Source organism: Sinocyclocheilus anshuiensis, unplaced genomic scaffold (genome assembly GCF_001515605.1).
Source record: "Sinocyclocheilus anshuiensis isolate Anshui unplaced genomic scaffold, SAMN03320099.WGS_v1.1 scaffold864, whole genome shotgun sequence".
Classification (NCBI taxonomy): domain Eukaryota; kingdom Metazoa; phylum Chordata; class Actinopteri; order Cypriniformes; family Cyprinidae; genus Sinocyclocheilus; species Sinocyclocheilus anshuiensis.
Window position 1 is genome coordinate 96,690 of NW_015549603.1, and position 22,316 is coordinate 119,005.

At 35.6% G+C, this 22,316-nt stretch overlaps 1 protein-coding gene across 2 annotated transcripts in view; it reads right to left on the reverse strand.

The window, feature by feature from the left end:
- Positions 1-22,316, reverse strand: part of LOC107658692 (dipeptidyl aminopeptidase-like protein 6) — a 126,329-nt gene that overhangs the window by 56,126 nt on the left and 47,887 nt on the right. Inside the window, exon 1 of one of the 2 annotated variants that reach the window (XM_016447345.1) lies at positions 7,782-7,893. The exons of the other annotated variant lie outside the window; for it this stretch is intronic. Within the exon in view, the coding sequence (XP_016302831.1) occupies positions 7,782-7,832 (51 nt within the window). The 5' untranslated portion in view covers positions 7,833-7,893. Of the gene's footprint in view, positions 1-7,781; positions 7,894-22,316 lie in introns of those variants that run through there. 2 annotated transcript variants of the gene reach the window in all.

The window sequence follows — 22,316 nt, forward strand, 5'->3', positions numbered from 1 at the left end:
TCAAGATGGCAGCGGCCATACTGAGATGCTTTGGCTTCACTTTTCTATAGTGGAAGGAATAGGAGACGCGTCGTCCATCTTTTTTTACAGTCTATGGTTTAAGCACTGGCAAGAAATAAAAAGAAATGCAAGTGACAATTCCTGTGTCAACTGTGCAGTGTGCAGCTCGCTTATAGACAGACGTGATGTGTGAAGCCATTTGCGCATTTTGAGAGAGAAAGAACGCGCAGTGATTAACTCGCGCTGTTTGTGAAATTATGTATAAGTTTTCAAATTACTTTAGAAGTTATTTAATAAAGAAATAACCTCACCTTCAGCATTATAATTATTTTACCCGCACTGGACAGAGACTGAGACGGCGCCGCTACATGTCGTGCCAAACCTCTCACGGCAGGCGCGTCATCAGCTTCAGATCGTTTTATGAGATCGGCCTTTATAGAGACTGCCGATCAAACATCCAAACGCGATTATCGGCCGATAGTGATCGGTAACCGATCAATCGGAGCACCGCTAATAAATACATACACTTGCATGTATATATTTAAGAAAAATTGTATATTTATATATAATATAAATCGTATATAAATATAAATACATATATACATATAATTATTTTAAAAATATATACATGTACATTATGTGTGTGCATATTTACAGTACATAAATAAATAAATAAATAAAGATTTGTCTTCTCAAACCTTCTATCACGTCATTATATTTATTGAGTTGGCACATGCATGCGTTTCATGTTTTGCGCTTCAGAAATGTGCCAATTTCTGGTAAGTGAGGATAGTGAACATCAATGTTTCCTGGTTTTCATGGTGCATTGTTGGGTTTTTCAGGCAACGAAAGTTGCAGTGCACTGCCCTTAAAATGGCCAACTGCCTGATCAATGCCCTGACTACTGAACTAGGGAGCTGATTGAGACACCAAGTCTTCTGAAACCATTGATGAATAGACCAAAATTACCAGTAAAAATTCAAACAAAACAAAACCAAACACACCATAAACGTATTCTCTAAAAGTGGTATGACTCCAAAAGACCGAAATTACCACTCAAGCTTCAAAAACAAAACAAAAACAAAACCAAAAAAACCCCAGATCATTTTCCCTTTAATGAGAACTGCTCCAAATGGATCACTGAATCAGTGAGCTGATGATCCAGATCAGTTTCATAAACTGAATCACCGGCATTCTTGACAAGAATTGGCCCAAAAGAGCAATTGATGTTGAGCAAATAACACCAAAATTTCTGTTTTTGGTTGAACTATCCTTTTAACCAGTAAATCATACTAAATTCAACAATAGCTGATAAATGACTGAATCAATCATAAAAAATTGGTTAGCTTTTATTCCTCATGTGTAACAATAATATCTGTTCTGCCTCCATATTTATATTTATCACAGGAATGTTTACTATTTATTGCCAGATAAAAAGACAGCACCAAAATATTTAACCTCACATGTAGAGTTGCTCTTTCATAATTCATAACAGTTTTTTTTCATGCCATCACTGTACATGTCACTGTAAATCACTTGATGTAATCATGTTCAGCACAGATCAAGTAAACAAACAAACACACAACATTTTCTCAGTTTTTGGTGGGAGGTTCTGATGATTTTTCAGTGTGATCCCATTATCATTTTAAGAAATATAATTAGCACCTTATATTGAACCCAAACATTGTAGCATTTTGTCAAACTAGTTGTAATTATGGGGTTTTATCACCCATAAACATTAGATATTAACAAAATGAACCACAAATGAATGTCAGTCAAGGATTTTATTCCTGCCAAACTTGGGCAGAATGAGCGACAATGTAGGCCAAACTATATGCAGAGAAGTTTGCTTCTGCAAGACTTAAAAAACAGAAAAACAAGCCATGATTAGGGATAACCTTGAATTATTTAATACACAGAAGCAGACGTCTTCATTAGTTTCAGCCTAAAGAAGCCATTAGAGAAACCGGGAAAGCTAAAGGTGGAACTATGAGCGAAAAGAGACTGAAGGCGGCACCGAAACGAAGCGGCTCTCATTTGTTACACCTAATGGGCAAACTAGGAAACTACAAAAGAAAAATCAGGAAATGATGGAGGAGGAATGAAAGCCATTGTTACGGCACTCACACACAAAGCGGCACAGTTTTCTCATACATAGAGCTTCCACTAGAACAGGCATCTTCATCACCGAGCGAAATGCCTGAGCGCTTTTATTTTGTTCATGCGAATGCAGAAATCATCGGCCGATCTCTGTCACAACACCCGCCAGGCATGTTTCATTTCCCAGAGGTCATCAAGTGACATATTGTTATGTCATAATGGGATATCACTTTCCCACCAATTTATAAATGCTTTGGCTGTTAATAATCGTTCGTTTCTCCGTCCTGACAGCAAGCACTCCATTTTATTATAAAAACATCAGCAAGTGAAGACGCACGAGGCATCTGAAACAATATCTCCGGCGCTCTCCTCTGACAACACCATATATTTAGCCTGCAATAACGTGATCACCTTTTATCTTCCCTCGTGTCAATCCTGACAGCAACAGCATTTGTGGAGGAAAGCACTTAGTGCCATCTGTGTGTGTGTGAAAGGCGCTTTACTATTGTGAAACAGACAGGAGAGTTGATTGGCACATCAACATCAACAGCTAAATGATGCATAAAAGAGATCCATAGCAGGCCCATTATAATCATCTCAATCAAGATTACTGATTAAAATAGTTCTGCAAAAAATAATAATATAAAACAGCAAGTATACTGTTAAAAATCTGGGGTCAGTAAGTTTTATGTGGAGAAAAAATAAACTTCTATTCAGCAAAGGTGTATTAAATTTATCAAAAGTGACAATAAAGTAATTTAACCACTGTAAAAAATGACTGTGAATTTAACGGTAAAAGACTGTAAAAATGCTACAATAAAAACCTGTTAAATGGCTAACGGTAAATTCCCCTACTATATACGGTGAAAAACTGTATTGGACATTACATGTATTGGACATTAATTTTACGGAGTGTTTGTGTGAATGACACTGTGCACCTTCTATATATGTTATTATTTAAAAGCTGCTTGTGATGGGCTTTGGTTCATCATGTGACTTTCTCATCACCACCTGCATTTGGTGGTTATCAGTGTATTACAAAGGTACAAAACAGATTTCAGTACTTCAATAGGTTGGTATAGTATTATATCAGTTAATTAAATTACGGTATTTAACTGTAAATTTAAGTTAAAACCGTAAAACCTAAAACAAATTTACGGTAAAATTACGGCAACCACAGCTGCCGATTTTTACTGTAAATTTTACATAATTTTTTTTACAGTTACAAATAAATGCTTTAAAAAAAATTATATTTATCAAACCTGAAAAAAAAAAAGCATGAAGCAACACAACTGTTTTCAACACAGATAATAATAGCAATAATAAATGTTTCAGCAAATAAGCATATCAGAATGATTTCTGAAAGATCATATGACACTGAAGACTGGAGTAATGATGCTGAAAATTCAGCTTTGATCAAAGGAATAAATTACATTTTAAAATGTATTCAAATAGGAAACAGTTATTTGGAATTGTAATAATATTTTACAATATTACCGTTTTTACTGTTTCATTGGTCTTACTAGCTTTGATTAAACCAACCATGCTTTTTTCTCACTGCAATGACAAAATATCAATACAAAATTGTTACAAAAAAAAAGCTACAGAACATATGTGAAATTATGATGTGGAGTAAAATGAGTCATGAAGCAATCTGCTACAATGCAGACAAAGGAACTGACCACATTTCTAAAACCATGATTTACATCCTGCAGCAACAGAGGCAGCATCAGTGAAGGCATGTTGTGGTTTGTCTCAGAGGTGATGGAGGGAGGTAGAAAAATAGCTCAATTGGAAATAAGGCTACTGTGACAATTACCATCGGTCATACTTATAGTTAGTGATACACACAAACTCACACGTTTGTACATGTGGATATGAATGACACTTCCTGTTGAGCAGGGGTGTGCTATTAGTTTCAAAGATTTTCATCTGGAAGATGAAAAAACAAACCAAAATACAAACGTACAGGAGAGACCTGAGCCATATCTACTGTAGGAACCAATAGGCTCTTATGAATTTGGCCAATAAGCAACCACACAGACCCACCTTGGCATATGGCAACGGCTAAAAAACAATTAAGACTACTTAGCAACTGCAATACTCACAGTATTGTGTTAGTGATTTTTCCATAACAAACACCACTCATATTTTCCACAGGATATGCAAAAATCATGTTCAAATGTCATTATGAAGCTGAAATAGCAGTCAGATGATATGGAAATGCGGTGCAGGTGTGTCTATGTGTGTGAATGTGTTTGAGAGTGAATCTTACATGTCAAAAACCCTTCTGTCTCGTATCTGGCTGCAACATTTTAAAAGAAAAAAATTAGAAATGATATTTTCTTTAAAGAAATTGAAGAATATTTAAGATGATCAAGAGTTATTATTATTTTGTGACGGTTAAGCACATTTTCTTCCGAAATAAATATCCTGTAAATATTACTAATATTGTTAGTAATATTGTAAATATTACTAATAATATTACATAAATATTGCTGTATTGCCAAAAATCTCAATGACATAAAACAATTTAGACAACATAATATTATTTATTCTGTCTTTAATTTAAGTTGTTTTAAAATTTGAACAATATTTTATAATATGTAATACAAAGCTATGAAATAATAATTTAATCAACATTGAGAAAAATGGGATTTACTTAAAAAACAAAACAAAACAATGCAAAGGAAATGATGGAGGGGGAAATTATTGTTATATTTATTTCCCTATTGATTTTGGTGTTAAATGTAATATGTTTTTGTAAGATTCACCAGCATGAGAAAGAAAGAGAAAGGATTGTCAAGTAATAGAGTCACACTTATTATATGGCAGATATTAAAATCCATCACCCCTAGATATGAGAAAGAGAGAAAGAAGGGCAGATATGCAGAGTACAGACATCTAATATAACAGCAATTCCCACACAACCCCTAGAAAGCAAGGTTAAGTAAGCCCACATCTTGATGTGTAAGTCATAAGTGTGCAAAACTGCAGAAGTTATTAAGGAGACAACTTTAAATGAGATCCACCTGTAAAGCGAACAGCCTGAATATTAAGTATGATTGCAGCTCTATCAAATCTCCTCGATCACATTTAAGAATGAAGCAGAGTGCAAGTTCTTCGATTAGAATGTCATCATCGTATAGCATTATTACGGCAATAAACCCGATCCAAACACCTGGCAAAGCTGAGCTGTTCCCAACACGCCGCTGTTATTGCTCAGACAGACAGACAGGCGCACTTTGAAGGGCAGGTGGACAGGAATACATGCTCCCGTCAGTCAGTGCTGAGCCTGAACTGATTGCTCATAATTGTACTTCATGGGGGATGTTCTTTTTCATCCAGGCTCTGAACATCAAATGCAATTCCCAATTAATCCCGTCTATCAGACCCACTTTATCGCCGCCACCACTCCGAATATAGCCCCTCCTTTCAGCAGAATCAAAGGCAGCTATTCTAAGGCAAGCAATGCTTCCACCGCCTCCACCCTAATCATTGTCATCAGAGAGCCCTACTTAGGGCTGAAGTGCGAAAAGCAGCTTGAGAGGGTGAATAAGAATTCTCATTTTAAATATCTCCATTTCTTCATGCGGCTTAATTTTATTAGGAAAAAAGTCCTCAATATTCTAAAAATCGCAATAGACCTCAGTTAAATGACTCAAGAGTAACACATGCTTGATATGTCATGCTCGGAGAACAATGTAACAAGGTCAGGCAAATGTGTGATTAATGAATAGCATGAAAGTAATCAGAGCACAACAGATGCAGCAATTTGGCTTAATTGATTTGAATGAAGAGAAATGTAGGTTTCAGTGCTTTGCTTCTGGTGACACAATAACTGCAGATCGGGAAAACAGAGAGCGTTGTTTATGCTGGCCATCTGTTGTGCGTAGGTTTGGACTGTCACCTGAGGTGCACATTTATCTAAAGTCATGGAAATATATGAGATATGTGAACATTCTCTATAAAATTTTCAGGCAGTCCAGAGCCTTAAATGTAAAAAAAAAAAATATTCCACTCTTATAAAATTAATTAATATATATATAACCAATATCATATAAATACAACCTTTGGATTATATAAATTTATACAGTAAAATAAATAAATAAAAACATTAATTAATTAATTAAAATAAATAAATACATACATAAATTCGTTAAATTAAATTAGAATAAATACATACATAAATAAAATATTTGTATTGTATTATTTTTTAAACATATATAAATATATACACACATTGTAAAAACAATGTAAAAAAAATTACAGTAAAAATCTGTTACTTAAATTACCTCAATACATGTAATAAAATATGATATTAGAGTTAATTAAACATGTCATTTTACTGTAAAATATACTACAACATATATATTTTTTGTAAATTGAAAGTATGAATTAGGAGTTTATGGTTCAAATCTATATTATATTCAACAAGACATTACAGTAAAATATTATATTGTTATAGTCTTAGTAAAAAAAATTACTTTATTGCATTATAAATAGTTAAGCTTTTTTTATGTACACTGTAAAAAGTGATAACATGCAGTTTGTTACTTTTAATAACTAACTTAGGGTATAATTAAGCGATACTGAATGATATTTTTACTTGAATAAGACCAGTTAACTTATGTAAACATTTTAGACCATTTTTTCAGTGTAAAGTTTTATTTTACATTTTATGTGGTTTAGTTAATGTTAGTGTAGTGTGATATCCTTTAGTGTTTTGTGTTTGGGACACGCTGCACGCTGTTTTTTTTTTGTTTGTTTTTTTAAGCCAGTTTTGATGAACCTTTCATTTTATGTTTACATTTAATTAGTAAGCAGGCACTTTTATCCAAAGTGACTTGAGGAACACCACAAACAATTCATCATAAGAGACAACAATACTGTACTTGCAGCCATGTTTCAAGCATCAAATAGCAACAGAGCAGAAGTGAAATGCAGAAAAGAATCAGGTTAAGGAATCACACTATTACAAACTTTAAAATGTACACTTAACAAAATGCAATACTGTATGCAATAATGCAATACAGCAATTTTCTGCCACCAGCCACCAAAATCTGACACCAATTTTCAACACCTGCGAGTTTTTGACAGAAATTCAGCAGGATATTTTATAGTGTATGAAAGTCACATGCATGAAGAATACTGCATTTGAAAGATGAGTGGTAAAGTGATACTAATAGCAAAAAAAAAAAACAATTATAATAAATAAATAAATAAAAATAAAAATCAATCAGTATTTTCCTGATTAAGATAATACAGGTGACTTGACTTGACAAAGGCAGCATTTATTTAATCAAACATACAGAAAAAAAAATAACAGTATTCTATTTTAATAGGCTATATAATTTATTTATGTGATGCTCATTTTCAGCAGCCATTACGCCAATAACTACCATACTCTAACTAACTACTATGCTGTGTCTTTAGTATTAAAGTGGCACGACAACAACTACAATAATCAATGTGATGCAAATTAAAATAAAATCTAATCCATGTTCAATAAACGTGCCGTTCTGCAATTTAGCGACAGTAACTGTCAAAACGAGCTGAAGTCAACACGCGTCCAGAACTGACAGTGAGAGCAAAAGCAGGATTTTCTCCTCATGTTTGATACTCCACACACATGATTCATGAAGTATAAAAGAAGAGCTTTCTGACTTTAATGTCGCTACCTGGTCTTGTTGAGACGCTTTTCCCGGCGCGCTGGACTCGGCTGAAGTCATGCTGAGGACGCGGATATAAACACTGATGCAGGCGCTCTTCAGACGGAATAAGAAGCGTTACTCTCACTGAAACCCACTCGCACTGAAACCCATTCAGTGATGGAGAGAGAGAGAGAGAGAGAGAGAGAGAGAGAGAGAGAGAGAGAGAGAGAGGGGAAGCGACTAAACGCGCTTTATTTAGACTCGAGACATGCGCTGCATATGTCTCGAGCTGAGCGCGCGCTGAACAGCAAGCATTCAAGCAGCGCGAGGTGTTACGCAGCTGTAGAACTAGCTTGCGATTCTGGTTATGCAGTAGTTTTTATGCCCTCATCATATGTCTTAATGTACTAGATAAAATATTCAAATAACATTTATTTAATCATTAAAGGGGTCATATGATGCTGCTAAAAAGAACATTATTTTGTGTATTTGGTGTAATGAAATGTGCTTTGCAGATATTGTTTATGCTCAAACAGCAACATTACACACTAACTAACGTTAAAAAAGTGAAATCGCAATCAACCACCCCTTTAAAAAATACTTTTTTTTTCAAAGGATAAACTGAGAAAGAACTTCCAAACTAAGCAAATATATGCAATATGCAAAAATGTGCATTTGCTGATATTTATATGGCTAAAGTAAGATGAAATTCAGATAGCTTGTATTCTAAAAAAAAATATTACCAAAAATGGTTCTTCTATGGCATCGCTTGAAGAACCTTTTGAGCACCTTTATTTTTAAGAGTGTAGTTCACCCATAACTGACAATTCAGTCATCATTTACTAACTCTCATGCTGTTTCAAACCTGTATGACATTCTAACATAAAATTATATAAAAAAAAATAATAATAATCATATTAATAACAAATGCTGTTAAACTCTGAAAAGGATTTAAAAATGACCATAAAACCCCAACAGGCTCATTGGAAAAACATACCTCTACTTACTTTTCTGCAAAACTGCAAAAACACACCTATACATACATAATACATACTTTTCTGCAGTTTTCAGCTGATATGTACACTAGTGGCAGTAAGAAACCAACAACTTTTGTTCCTTTTCACACAAATTATGATTATTGTGGCTGATTTTCGATAAAAAAAGATCAAATAAAGACTTATTTTGGCACGATTCTTTGCACAATCCTCCCCAAAACATGCTTGCCATAGTGCATGATTTGTCAGCTAATACATTTTGACAGTTGCATCACATAATCTGGTCTGCATGTATGGCTTTCTAATGTAGTAAACTTGCTTGGTAGCCCACCTGGTACAGCATTGCAGTTGCAATGCAGAGCACTCAGGTACAAGTATGAAACATGAGTCATGATAAAAGAGCTCAAAAACATGGCATAGCTGCCTCAGCAAATGTGATTTTAGCGCATCTCACTAGACTTTTAATTTCTAAACATTCATTCATTCAACGTTCATCTGTTTCAGATAAATTGTACTTTTACCACTATTTACTGGTCATTTCACTTTGAAATGGTTGCAAAACCTGCAACATAATAATTACCACAGGTACATTTTCCCAATGAGCCTGGGTTGTTATGTCCATATTACTTGTGCGCTATATTCATATAGGGACATACGATAGTTTGTGAGGAACAGACATACATACATTTATTCACTAAAAAGCTTAACTTCTGTTCAAAATATTGATCTAAAATATTGTCTAAAATTCACACACACAAAAAAAAAAAACACATTAAAACACACATTAAAGCAAGTTTTTATCATTTCTAATCAGGCACAGAGTATCCATAAAAAGTGGTCTCAGTTTGGAGCCAAATCTGAGTTTGAGTCTTGGCTTCCAGTCTTTTCCTGATCCTCTTCCCCTCTTCTCCTATTGCGTTCTGACTTTCCTTCAACTGTCCTGTTAAAATAAAGGTGAGAGTTTTCCTGCTCTTTGTATAGTAATGAGAATTTCTGTATTTTAACTTTTATAGAATAGTTCACCCAAAAATGAAAACTTGCTACAAATTTACTCACCCTCAGGCCATCCAGTAGTTTGTTTCTTCATCAGATTTGTACAAATTTAGCATTAGATCGCTTGCTCATCAGTGGATACTCTACGGTGAATGGGTGCCATCAGAATGAGAGTCCAAACAGCTGATAAAAACATAATAATATTACAGGGATTTTAACTTTAAACTGTCCATAATCCATAATAATGCTTCATCCAATGAAAAAGTCCATCCCCTGTTGTCCTCTCACATCAATATCCACCAACACATTTTGTTTAGAACTGTTTTGAACTGTTTTAACTTGTAAACGGTGCTTGATTTGTGCATATTTCTCTCCTGATGCAGATGAGATGAATGTTTCACTGGAGAAAATGACATTATGGATAGAAGATTCAGTTTGAAGTTAAAAACGCCCAGATAATGGATTTGTTTCTTAAAAACATGCAGCTTTTCACTTCACAAGATGTTAATTGATGGACTGGAGTGGTGTGGATTACTGTGATGTTTTTATCAGCTGTTTGGACTCTCATTCTGACGGCACCCATTCACTGCAGAGCATCCATTGCTGAGCAAGTGATGCAATGCTATATTTCTCCAAATCTGATGAAGAAACAAACTCATCTACATCTTGGATGGCCTGAGGGTAAGTTAATATTCAGCACATTTTCATGTTTGGGTGAACTATCCCTTTAAAACTGATCTACTTTATCACTAAGAAGTGATTTGATCACAGAAGTGAGAATTGAAGAAGTGAATTGATCTGTCATAATTAAATTGCTATAGTAATTAGTATACTATTTTGGTTACTTAATTGTTTCTTAATACCCTTGAATAGAAGCATACTTCATTTCTTTTCTCGCCATCTTACTTCACAATAAATGTTGTCATGGCAACTAACACCAATTGCCATGCCGGTTTTGTAACTTGGCTAGCGAAGCGGCGAGGAAGTGAACAATCATTTCCACCACCTACACCGCTTTGTCATTTAGTCATTTCTCATGCATGGCACAAAAGTTACACTAATGAATTAATCTTACTGCTGGAAATAGAAAAGAGTATCTGTGGAGGTTACAACAGAGATACAAATACACAACATAAATGACCTCATTCTCAAGAGTTTTAAATCAGAAAGCTACAGTTGCTTGCTGGAATAAAATGATGCATAAGGGAATACTGGTTTGAAAAAGTTACAGAAAACTGAAAAGGACAGACGAAGGAAAAAGCACGGTCTGACCTGTGCTCAGAAGACCCCGAATCTGATCAGCACAAATAAAAGTATCCAGCTGGACAGCACATCTTTCAGTATCAGTGGAAACGCTGTGCTAATGGACAGCTTGAGCACTCATTTAAGCAGCAGTGCAGTGATAGCTCTATAAACGACATCTCAAGGCCACGAGGCCAAGCGATGAGCGCTGATCGTCTTGAGATGTTTCACGAAGCGAGCAACACCTTATTACCAAACATAAACAATGAAGGAAACGGCACAATGATCTATTTTTTGATCTACTTCCAGCCTTTCTCGTGCCTCTGACGCTCTTAGCTAATGCACAGAGACGCTGCATTAGTCACATTCTGAGACTCTGCCGTGAATAGATTTACCAGCATGTTGACTACACAGCGCACTTCACGAGCTGTCCATTATATTTTGCCTGTTCAGTGGTTGATTTAAAAAGCACAGGAGAAAAAGGTGAAACAAGGCCTCAATGGAGGACACGTTCATTCAAGTGCAACAAACAACAACAGATTTCATATTAACAGCAGAAACTGTCTGAAAGTGTGCAGCATATTGAAAAGTAAATACAGTATTTTTTTAGTATGTGAAAGAGGATGAGTTAAGCAATAATAATGGTTTAAAATCAACACAAAATTTAAATGTTGTAAATGCACGTTATAGCGAACAATTCAAACACTTCTTTCTAGTAACGTAAGCAGAGATCTGTTGAACACAGAAGAAGATACTTTGAAGAATGCTGTTGATAGTATTTTTTTTCCATCATATGGAAGTCAACGGCTAGCCTACTATCTTTTGTTTTCATCAGAAAAAAGAAACTCATATAGGTTTGGTTCAACTTGACGATGAGTAATGACTGAATTTTTATTTTTGGGTGAATATCCATTTAGCATCCAATTAACAACTGATGGATGGAACCAAGTCTCTGCCTAACATTTTTTTCTTTTTCAATAATTCATTACTCCGATATATGCCACAATTCAGAATTAAAGATCTGTCACTACTTCCATTTATACTACGCTATATTAAACATATTAACAACAAGGGAAAAATATATAGGAAAAAATATATATTTTTTGCATAATATCCTGGTTTAAGAGTTAAGACGTGACATGTGGCCAAGTATGGTGACCCATACTCAGAATTAGTGCTCTGCATTTATCCCATCCAAAGTGCACACACACAGCAGTGAACACACACACACCCGGAGCAGTGGGCAGCCATTTATGCTGCGGCACCCGGGGAGCAGTTGGGAGTTCGGTGCCTTGCTCAAGGGCACCTCAGTCGTGGTATTGAAGGTGGGAAAGAGCGCTGTACATTCACTCCCCGCACCTACAATCCCTGCCGGTACGAGACTCGAACCCGCAACCTTTGGGTTACGAGTCCGACTCTCTAACCATTAGGCCACGACTTCCCCATTTATTCATCACTACTTCTACTGAAATTTGGGGGCTCATATTGTATTCAAATTAATGTTCTTGTTACATAAATCTTACATGCCAAATGCAGTACTGAATAAAATGTTAGCAGCAAAATATTTTTAGCTCACCAGCAGAACCTCTACTGCTGCATTTTTCTGCATTTTTAAACATATGTATTATGTATTATTTATTGTTGGCAGAAAAAAAAAAAAACATCTCAAACCCTCATCCAAAGCATTAACCAAACACTCAAACAACTGTGGCATCAGGACAATGTGTTATTTTGAAAAGCGTAATTGCAAACCAGAAGAGGAACGGAGACAATAGTGTACACAGAACTCATCTAGGAATACCTCATTTATTGGTGCCAAAGCATGAATCGTTGCAGTGTAGAGTGCTAAACTCTGACCCTCATCTCCCTATGAGCACTGCTGAAATGCTTGCGCGCTGAGGGCTCCACACCCCTTTCCCTCAGAGAAACTGTAGAAAGAGAGCTGCTGGCTCGAGAGAAGGATCTCACATGCTGTTCTAATTGGACAAAACACAGGCTTCTGGTGAAATTTCACTGAATGTCATCATTGAACCGCCAAAACATTTTCTACTTGAAATATGGTTATGGCCTAAGTATGCTACAGTAATTCTTCATAGTTGCCTAGGAATTACTGAATAGGTTTAACCTTCTGAAATAAAAGAGGAGAGAGTTAAACCAAGCCTATTTGATATGCAAAGCTTTATGCAGATTTTTATAAACTAAATGTAAGAATAGCTTTTATATTGTTAGTAATATTTCAAGGCAACCACTTACTGGACTGAAACAACTCAGGGTTACTTGATTATTCAGACATAATATTTAGAAAAATCATGAATTTGAATATTAAACATGACCCATCAGCCCTTTGAGGAACGTTTATTTGTTCATCTCTCAGCCTTCATTGTATTGCATTGAATTATAACCCCCCCCCAAAAAAACAAAAAAAACATGAATACATAAATAAATATATAAATTAAATATCATCTTACTAAGACTTATTATTGGGAGAGATATAGAGTGAACTAATATTTATATGCATTTTATCTAATTGATCTGTTACACTGTTATAAAGATCTCGTTGATTTACATTACAGGCTATCAGATTTCATTTCATTTTTGCCATGTGAATATTAGAAACTACACCAAATTGCATATTTTACTCTAAATAAAAAAAAACACAGTTTTCTCCATACTGTCACAACCATACAATATGAGCCAAGCCTGATGTATCAAATATGATACTCAAAAAAAAAAAAAAATGACTCAACAAAATACCATGACTACTATAGTTCATAGTGTTCCTATACTTTTTGATAAATGATTCATTATGCAGTATTTCTTATTATATTTATTATTACAGGACTTTCATAAAATATATTTTTAAACTAATTAAAAAAATTGTACAGTACATACACATCGGAACCCTGAGAGTAAAACATACAGCTGTGGTCTTAAGTTTACATTCACCTTGCAGAATATGCAAAATGTTAATAATTTTAACAGGCATCATGATAAATTGCATGTTTTTGTTTGTTTGTTTTGTTTTGTTTTAGTACTGCTCTAAAAGAGCTATTTCACATAATGTTTACATATAGTCATTATTACATATATATATACATGTTATTATTTAGCTATTATTTTGTCTTGTGGATTATTCGTAAACATCTGAAATATGAAATAAACAGATATATGAAATAACTTATATGAAATAACTCTTTCAGGTCAGGACTAAATTAAAAAAAACAACATGCAGCAAAAAAAATAAAAATAAAATGTTATGATCCCTCTTATATTGTTAAAAGTCTGTAACTGTATATCCCACAATGCTCCACATATCCCTTGTTTTTGTGTCACAGTTGAAATCCTGATAAACTACTGAGAAAACTCTTGATCGCAGTGTTTCCTCTGTATAGTGCTGCCCCCCTGTGACCTTTAGCAGATTTTACTACACGATCAATGCTGTGTAAATATGCACTCTACTAATCAAACATTGATTATTGTTTTTACATTAACATCTCTTCTACAGCTGCCTGAGAAACCGATTTTACACTTCGACTGAGATGAAGGCTCTGTTTCCAAACATCCAAATTTCATTTTGGAAGCTCCTGAACTGGCGGCCAGGCCAAATTGCTTCAATCAAAGAAATGATTATGTAAATCAGGAGCTGCATTGCTTAGCTGGAATAGATCATTTCCACAGCAGGCGTTCTCTCAAGTCCAACTGTCCTACTGAATCACTGGAAAATTATGGAAGGGTTTATCCAGCAAACTCTATTAAACCATCAAAAAGGAGAATTGCTTAATAGTCGGCCTGGAGAGGCAGTGATGAGGTCAAATGAAGGCAGGGGAGTTATTGGACCAAAGGCTGAGATTTATATTTATTTATTTTTAAGAGAGAGAACATTACGTGAATAATTGTCTTCCAACAGCTAAGAAATTGATCTGCGATTCTCTGTACATATTTGCCTTGCGTCACTTGTGCATTGCAGGTTTCAACATTAAAGTGCCCCTATTATGCCATTTTTAAGGTTGCTAATATTGTGTTATGAGTCTCCTAAAACAGGTTTACATGCATGCAAGGTCAAAAAACACGTTAGTTTTCTCAAAAAATAGATTTCATTTTACCTCATTTCTAAATTATTCGTAAACGACTCGTGCGAAGCAGTTCAAAGAATCAGTCTCTCTAAACCCCTCCTTTCCATGATCCCTCACTGCTGTGATTGGTCAGATGGCGCAGTCCTTTGTGATTGGTCCAGAGCCGTAGAGAGATTGGCTCTGGATTGGTCTACAACCCGTCGGAAATGAAACGCCCATTGCCATGACGGAATGACAGCCTCGTGATGAAACGGTTGAACTGGCTGATCGACAAGAGACTGATTCGCAAGCACGATTGGAGCAGGACTTTCTCAGTGGTAAGTGTCAAGTGTTAACAAGTTTGTGGTAATTATAAGATGTGATAAAACAAATTTACTCTCACAGCGTACTATACAGCGTCTTCTCGACATGATGATAACCACACAGAAATGTTACTGTTTGTGGGCGGGCAAGTTGGCGACGTAAAACGTGGGTAGACATTATGCAAATGTGTTACTTCGTGACGTAGAGCCGTAACAGAATAAGATTCGAATTCCTGACGACTCGTTTAGGCGATTGCGAGCCGACTCTTTTTTTTGATAGACAATAACTTTATTTATCGTGCACTGTTGGCTTCAGAACTTTGCAGATAGTTTATGTTCACATACAGCTACATGACACACTGCATGAAAGGTAATATTCGAAAAGGCACTTTAAATATATTTCATTTCAGTTTGGTGTATTGCCATTAATTAATTAATTTATTGCCCCTTTAGACACCATTCCGGAATATTTGTTTACATATTTAAAAATGCGAATTGTTTTATTCCATGTTTATGTGTCAGATTTGCATTTGCATTCTGCAGTTACATGAGGCAAAAGAAGTTTGAAACATCAAGACAGAACTGAAATGGATGGCCTTGTATTCAAAAAAAGCTTCTGTCTACAAATGGAGGCTTCAATATATGATTCAATCTATGGTTTACATAATTCAATTTATGGGGGCAAAAAAAGTTTTTGTCTTTTCTGATATAATTAATCAATATTACACAAGCAAGCATTGTGTTTTCCCCAAATATTAGCATGATTGCACATGTGATATTAACTCTTTCCCCGTAAGCGTTTCTGAAAAAAATTGCCAGCCACCTACAGCATTTTTGATGAATTTCACTAAAATTTCATGGCCCCCAGAATATTTTGTTGTATGAATATCAGAACATGCAATACATCAAAATAAAGACTTTAAAAAAAAATCAAATCTTTTATCAACACATGAATGTAGGTAAGTTTCATAAAAAAAAGCAACATTTTGAGCAAAAAGCTGGGAAAATCACATTTTTATAAAATACTACATCTGGATCATATTTAGGGTTGCAAAGGGGTGGAAAATTTCCGGTAAATTTCCAAAGATCCCTGTAATATTCCAAAAAATCCTGGAAAGTTTCCAAAATTTCTGGAATATATCCTAAATTTACTGGAAATGTTCCACCTTTTTGCAACCCTAATAATATTTAGTACTAATCAAAGCAAAGATGCAGTAGATTGTTTCCATCAGCACTCCCAAAGCTTGCACAGTCCTTTAGCACTTCCTGGATTGACATTTCACTCAGTAACATTAGGCAGTTTTCATTTATATGCTGTTTACTGTTGATGATCGCATTATTTTTCATATGCATACATACGAGATCGCTCGTTTCTGCGTCTTCCTCGCCTGTGCTTTTAATCGAGTGATCTAGATTCATTCAAGAGACGCGTAATAGCGCCCCCGAGAGTATAACGGTGTAAATTTTACAGGAAGTAAATTTTGTGAGTACCTTTTAAGTTTTTGTTCCATTTCACCAAGGAAAATGTTTTTTCGGTGCATCTCCGAGAAAAAGTGGTGTTTTGTTCCTAAACAAATCAGCATTTTTGAATGAATCAATGATTCACTGATCCATTCATAAAGACAGTCACTTGCTTCATTTCTGCATGAATCAGCCATTTGAACGAATCGGTTGAATGAATGACTCAGTGACTCATTCAGCGTTTTACCTTAGACCCGCCCTGAGTGAGCTGTCATCAGTCCGCCATTGTTCTGACCCCGGAGCAGGAGTAGACGAGAATGACTCCTAAGCGATTGAGGTGTTTTGTTTAATGAACATGGCAGTCGTCATTTACTCCCGACATCAGAGTCGCTGAAGACGCAGTAGATTACATTTGTTTTTGAAGGGAATGCATCCTCCGATCTACCTAAATGCGTTTATGTTCGCGCGAATCATTCGTGATCCAGCCGCACCTACAGAAGAAGTGAGTATAAGGTTATTTTATGAATCTTTGCAAATCGCCTTTCCTAATAACGTACTAGTTAGCAAGTTCCGCGTCTCATGAGAACGGCTCATCACCCCACGGAAGAGAGGGGCGGGGTGAGCAGAGCTCATTAGCATTTAAAGGAACATGGACTAAAACGGCTTGCTGAAAACAGAGCTGATTTTGACAAGGAAAAAATTGTGTTTTTATACACTACCATTAAGAAATTTTAACCAAAGTATGTTATAGACTTTTCATTAAGACCCTAAAGAATCATATCAACTTGTGGAAAATGGACATCCGATGACCCCTTTAATGGAAAAATCCATTTCTGACAGACCAGGAGCACAGAATATGAAGAACATGAAAAGCTGTCCATGACAGGTCTAAACCAGTCAAGATACCAGCACAAAATACACTCAGAAAAATATTATCTAATTTTCGTTATCAACAAAATCCAAGAAAAAACAGATATAATTTTTTGTCAATATCACTTGCCCCTACTTGCAACTCTAGGCTTAAAAATAAACACTGCAAACAAATGAGGCTTAGTTACAAACTAAGTAGTTACCAAGCCCATAGTGTGAACTTTACTTCACAATGTAAGAAAGACCTTATAAATATCTGGTGTAACACCACCCTGGAGAAGAGAATACATTCAATATTCATTTGCCGAATTCAATCCCATTCCCAAAGAGACAGACAGATTTCACTTTATATGCTAAAGTATTCAACTTGATTCAGTCGAGGGGGACTCTGGACACTCCTAATTATTTCTACACTGCCAATGATGACAATGAGTCACTAATGAACGTCCTCGGGGTAACTCACAGTCCTCAGGCTTGTCCGATGGGAAGAAGGAAGTCTATTAGCTGAAACAGCTGATTTGGCAGGACAAGTTTATACTCAAGTATAGCTACTGCAATACTCCAGCTCACATAAACATGATCCTAAAGGTCCCAATATACAGTATTCTCAGCAAAAATACTAGTTCATTCTTTTCTCATGTTTACCCAAACAACAAAGCCCACACTATTATATTCAACTTCTATTGCATGCAATAATCACACTCAAATAAAAACTGAAATGTTTATATACAACTCAACTGCACATTAGGTAGTTTTCATAAAAATGTGTCTAACAAATTTATTCAAATACACATATAAAATGAACAATAAATAAGCTTCCTCTAATGTTTTTATAGCTAACTAATGAACTGCGAAATGCAACATTAACTGACATCTTGATCGCAAGCATCTTTCTGTGGCTGAAACCCCGATCGAACGATTGAACGAAATGATCGAACGAAATGTTCATGTCTCATGATGAGACATGAACATTTCGGTACCGTATCTTTCAACACCTTCTGATGTTCGTTCATGTTTATTTTGTGCTATAACTTGTATTAAGGTGGAAGTGACTCACGCTTCATGGTGCCACTTGAACTGATTGTGTGAATTTTGTGAAAAAAATCAATAAAATCTGGGAGCTGAGACTTTGTTTCTTATCAGAAGTAACAAAGCACAAAACACTTTGCAATTATTGCATGGTAAGTGCACTACAAATAATGTTTGGTGAAGGGTAAACCGCAGACCTGGCAACCCTGGCTTGAACTACGGGTGATTCATATAAGGTCAAACAGAACTCGTGTTTGACGAGTTGGCAAATCAAAAATCAAAGGTGGCAAATATTAACCTTTAATGGAAAAGTTCATTTCTGTCACTGCTGTGAAATAACACCATACAGAATATGAATATGAAAAGCTTCGGAGTCATCTGTTCATAGGTCTAAACCAGTCAAGATACCAGCACAAATACATCGGCTGATCAGTGCATCCCTACTTCATACAATACAGATTGCTTGAGATTTACAGTATTTTTCAGTGTCAGTTTTTTAATTTTGTTATTTAGCAAACTGAGTTAATTAATGAGAGAATCATATCAACTTGTGGAAAATGGACATCCGATGACCCCTTTAATGGAAAAATCCATTTCTGACAGACCAGGAGCACAGAATATGAAGAACATGAAAAGCTGTCCATGACAGGTCTAAACCAGTCAAGATACCAGCACAAAATACACTCAGAAAAATATTATCTAATTTTCGTTATCAACAAAATCCAAGAAAAAACAGATATAATTTTTTGTCAATATCACTTGCCCCTACTTGCAACTCTAGGCTTAAAAATAAACACTGCAAACAAATGAGGCTTAGTTACAAACTAAGTAGTTACCAAGCCCATAGTGTGAACTTTACTTCACAATGTAAGAAAGACCTTATAAATATCTGGTGTAACACCACCCTGGAGAAGAGAATACATTCAATATTCATTTGCCGAATTCAATCCCATTCCCAAAGAGACAGACAGATTTCACTTTATATGCTAAAGTATTCAACTTGATTCAGTCGAGGGGGACTCTGGACACTCCTAATTATTTCTACACTGCCCATGATGACAATGAGTCACTAATGAACGTCCTCGGGGTAACTCACAGTCCTCAGGCTTGTCCGATGGGAAGAAGGAAGTCTATTAGCTGAAACAGCTGATTTGGCAGGACAAGTTTATACTCAAGTATAGCTACTGCAATACTCCAGCTCACATAAACATGATCCTAAAGGTCCCAATATACAGTATTCTCAGCAAAAATACTAGTTCATTCTTTTCTCATGTTTACCCAAACAACAAAGCCCACACTATTATATTCAACTTCTATTGCATGCAATAATCACACTCAAATAAAAACTGAAATGTTTATATACAACTCAACTGCACATTAGGTAGTTTTCATAAAAATGTGTCTAACAAATTTATTCAAATACACATATAAAATGAACAATAAATAAGCTTCCTCTAATGTTTTTATAGCTAACTAATGAACTGCGAAATGCAACATTAACTGACATCTTGATCGCAAGCATCTTTCTGTGGCTGAAACCCCGATCGAACGATTGAACGAAATGATCGAACGAAATGTTCATGTCTCATGATGAGACATGAACATTTCGGTACCGTATCTTTCAACACCTTCTGATGTTCGTTCATGTTTATTTTGTGCTATAACTTGTATTAAGGTGGAAGTGACTCACGCTTCATGGTGCCACTTGAACTGATTGTGTGAATTTTGTGAAAAAAATCAATAAAATCTGGGAGCTGAGACTTTGTTTCTTATCAGAAGTAACAAAGCACAAAACACTTTGCAATTATTGCATGGTAAGTGCACTACAAATAATGTTTGGTGAAGGGTAAACCGCAGACCTGGCAACCCTGGCTTGAACTACGGGTGATTCATATAAGGTCAAACAGAACTCGTGTTTGACGAGTTGGCAAATCAAAAATCAAAGGTGGCAAATATTAACCTTTAATGGAAAAGTTCATTTCTGTCACTGCTGTGAAATAACACCATACAGAATATGAATATGAAAAGCTTCGGAGTCATCTGTTCATAGGTCTAAACCAGTCAAGATACCAGCACAAATACATCGGCTGATCAGTGCATCCCTACTTCATACAATACAGATTGCTTGAGATTTACAGTATTTTTCAGTGTCAGTTTTTTAATTTTGTTATTTAGCAAACTGAGTTAATTAATGAGCCTGAAAGGTTTCAACATCAAAGAAGGTGGAGTAGCAGAGCACCAATGGCAGCTCAAAAGAGTTTTCAACAAAATTCACAATGACAAGCTGTTTCGAAACACTGAAATGGACTTTGTTCTGACCAGATTTTGTTCAAAATGCCCATTTGTTCTTCAAATTTGCTTGAAGTATACCAGGGCTTTAAACAGTATCCGAATATGTGTTCTACAGGCTTAATTAAATTCTCAAAGCTCTCTCATTGGTATGCCAATTCAACAGCGCCATAAAGCTAGATGCCCCAACCAAAGCACTCATGGCTGTTCCAACCATAAAAATCCCTGGCATTTCTCCAGCTGGCTGGCACCATGCAGTCTTGGCCTTCCCAGAATTCCCTCAAAGAGCCCTGATGGTGGGCCACCTGCTGTTGCAATCGACTGCAAATTAACCAATCATAATGGCCCCACAGCTCATATTTAAGTCTGATAAGTAGGCAGGTTGAGTCATTACGGCCCGGTTTCACAGACGGGGCTTAGCTTAAGCCAGGACTAGGCCATAGTTCAGTTAGGATTTTAAAGTAATTTTTATAAACATGCCTTAGAAAAAACATTACTGGTGTGCATCGTGAGACAAAACAAGGGCACTGACATATTTCAAGATCAATCAGTGCAAGTTTCTTTCAGTTGAAACAGCTCAGACTTACATTTTAGTCGGGGACTAGGCTTAAGCCTAATCTGTGAAAGCGGGGGTATATCTCACAAACTCATTCTCATGTGTTTGGCTAACAGGATATACTGAACAAGCCATTATAGATACACAATTAATCAAAAAATTACCAAGGTTACAGGTATTGTGATTAGTAATTGTTAAAACCCTTCCATTTAGATTGACCTCCTTTGGGTCAAAACAATTTCAATATAATTTATAACATTTACTACATATATAGAAGACTAAAGACTGGAGTAACGATGCTGAAAATTCAGCTTTGCATCACAGGAATAAATTACATTTTATACTATATTAAAATAGAAAACTGTTATTTTAAATTGTACAGGTAATAATATTTTACAATATTACGTTTTTTACTGTTTTTTTTCATCAAATAAATGCAGTCTTGATGAGCATAAGAGATTCAAAACATAAAAAATCGTACTGATTCCAAACTTTTTGAATGGTAGTGTATAAATTAATGATAAAACTGTACATTTACACAGCATTTTATAGTACACTAAGCTAGTTGCATAAATAACATACATAAAAAATGTCTCGGTTACGTATGTAACCCTCGTTCCCTGAAGGAGGGAACGGAGACGTCACATCGGATGACCGACGAATTGGGATCTCGCTTAGAGGGACCAATCTACTTCGAGTGTAAACTAAACGAGCCAATGCACATTGGCATGCGATTATTGCATCCAGCTGCT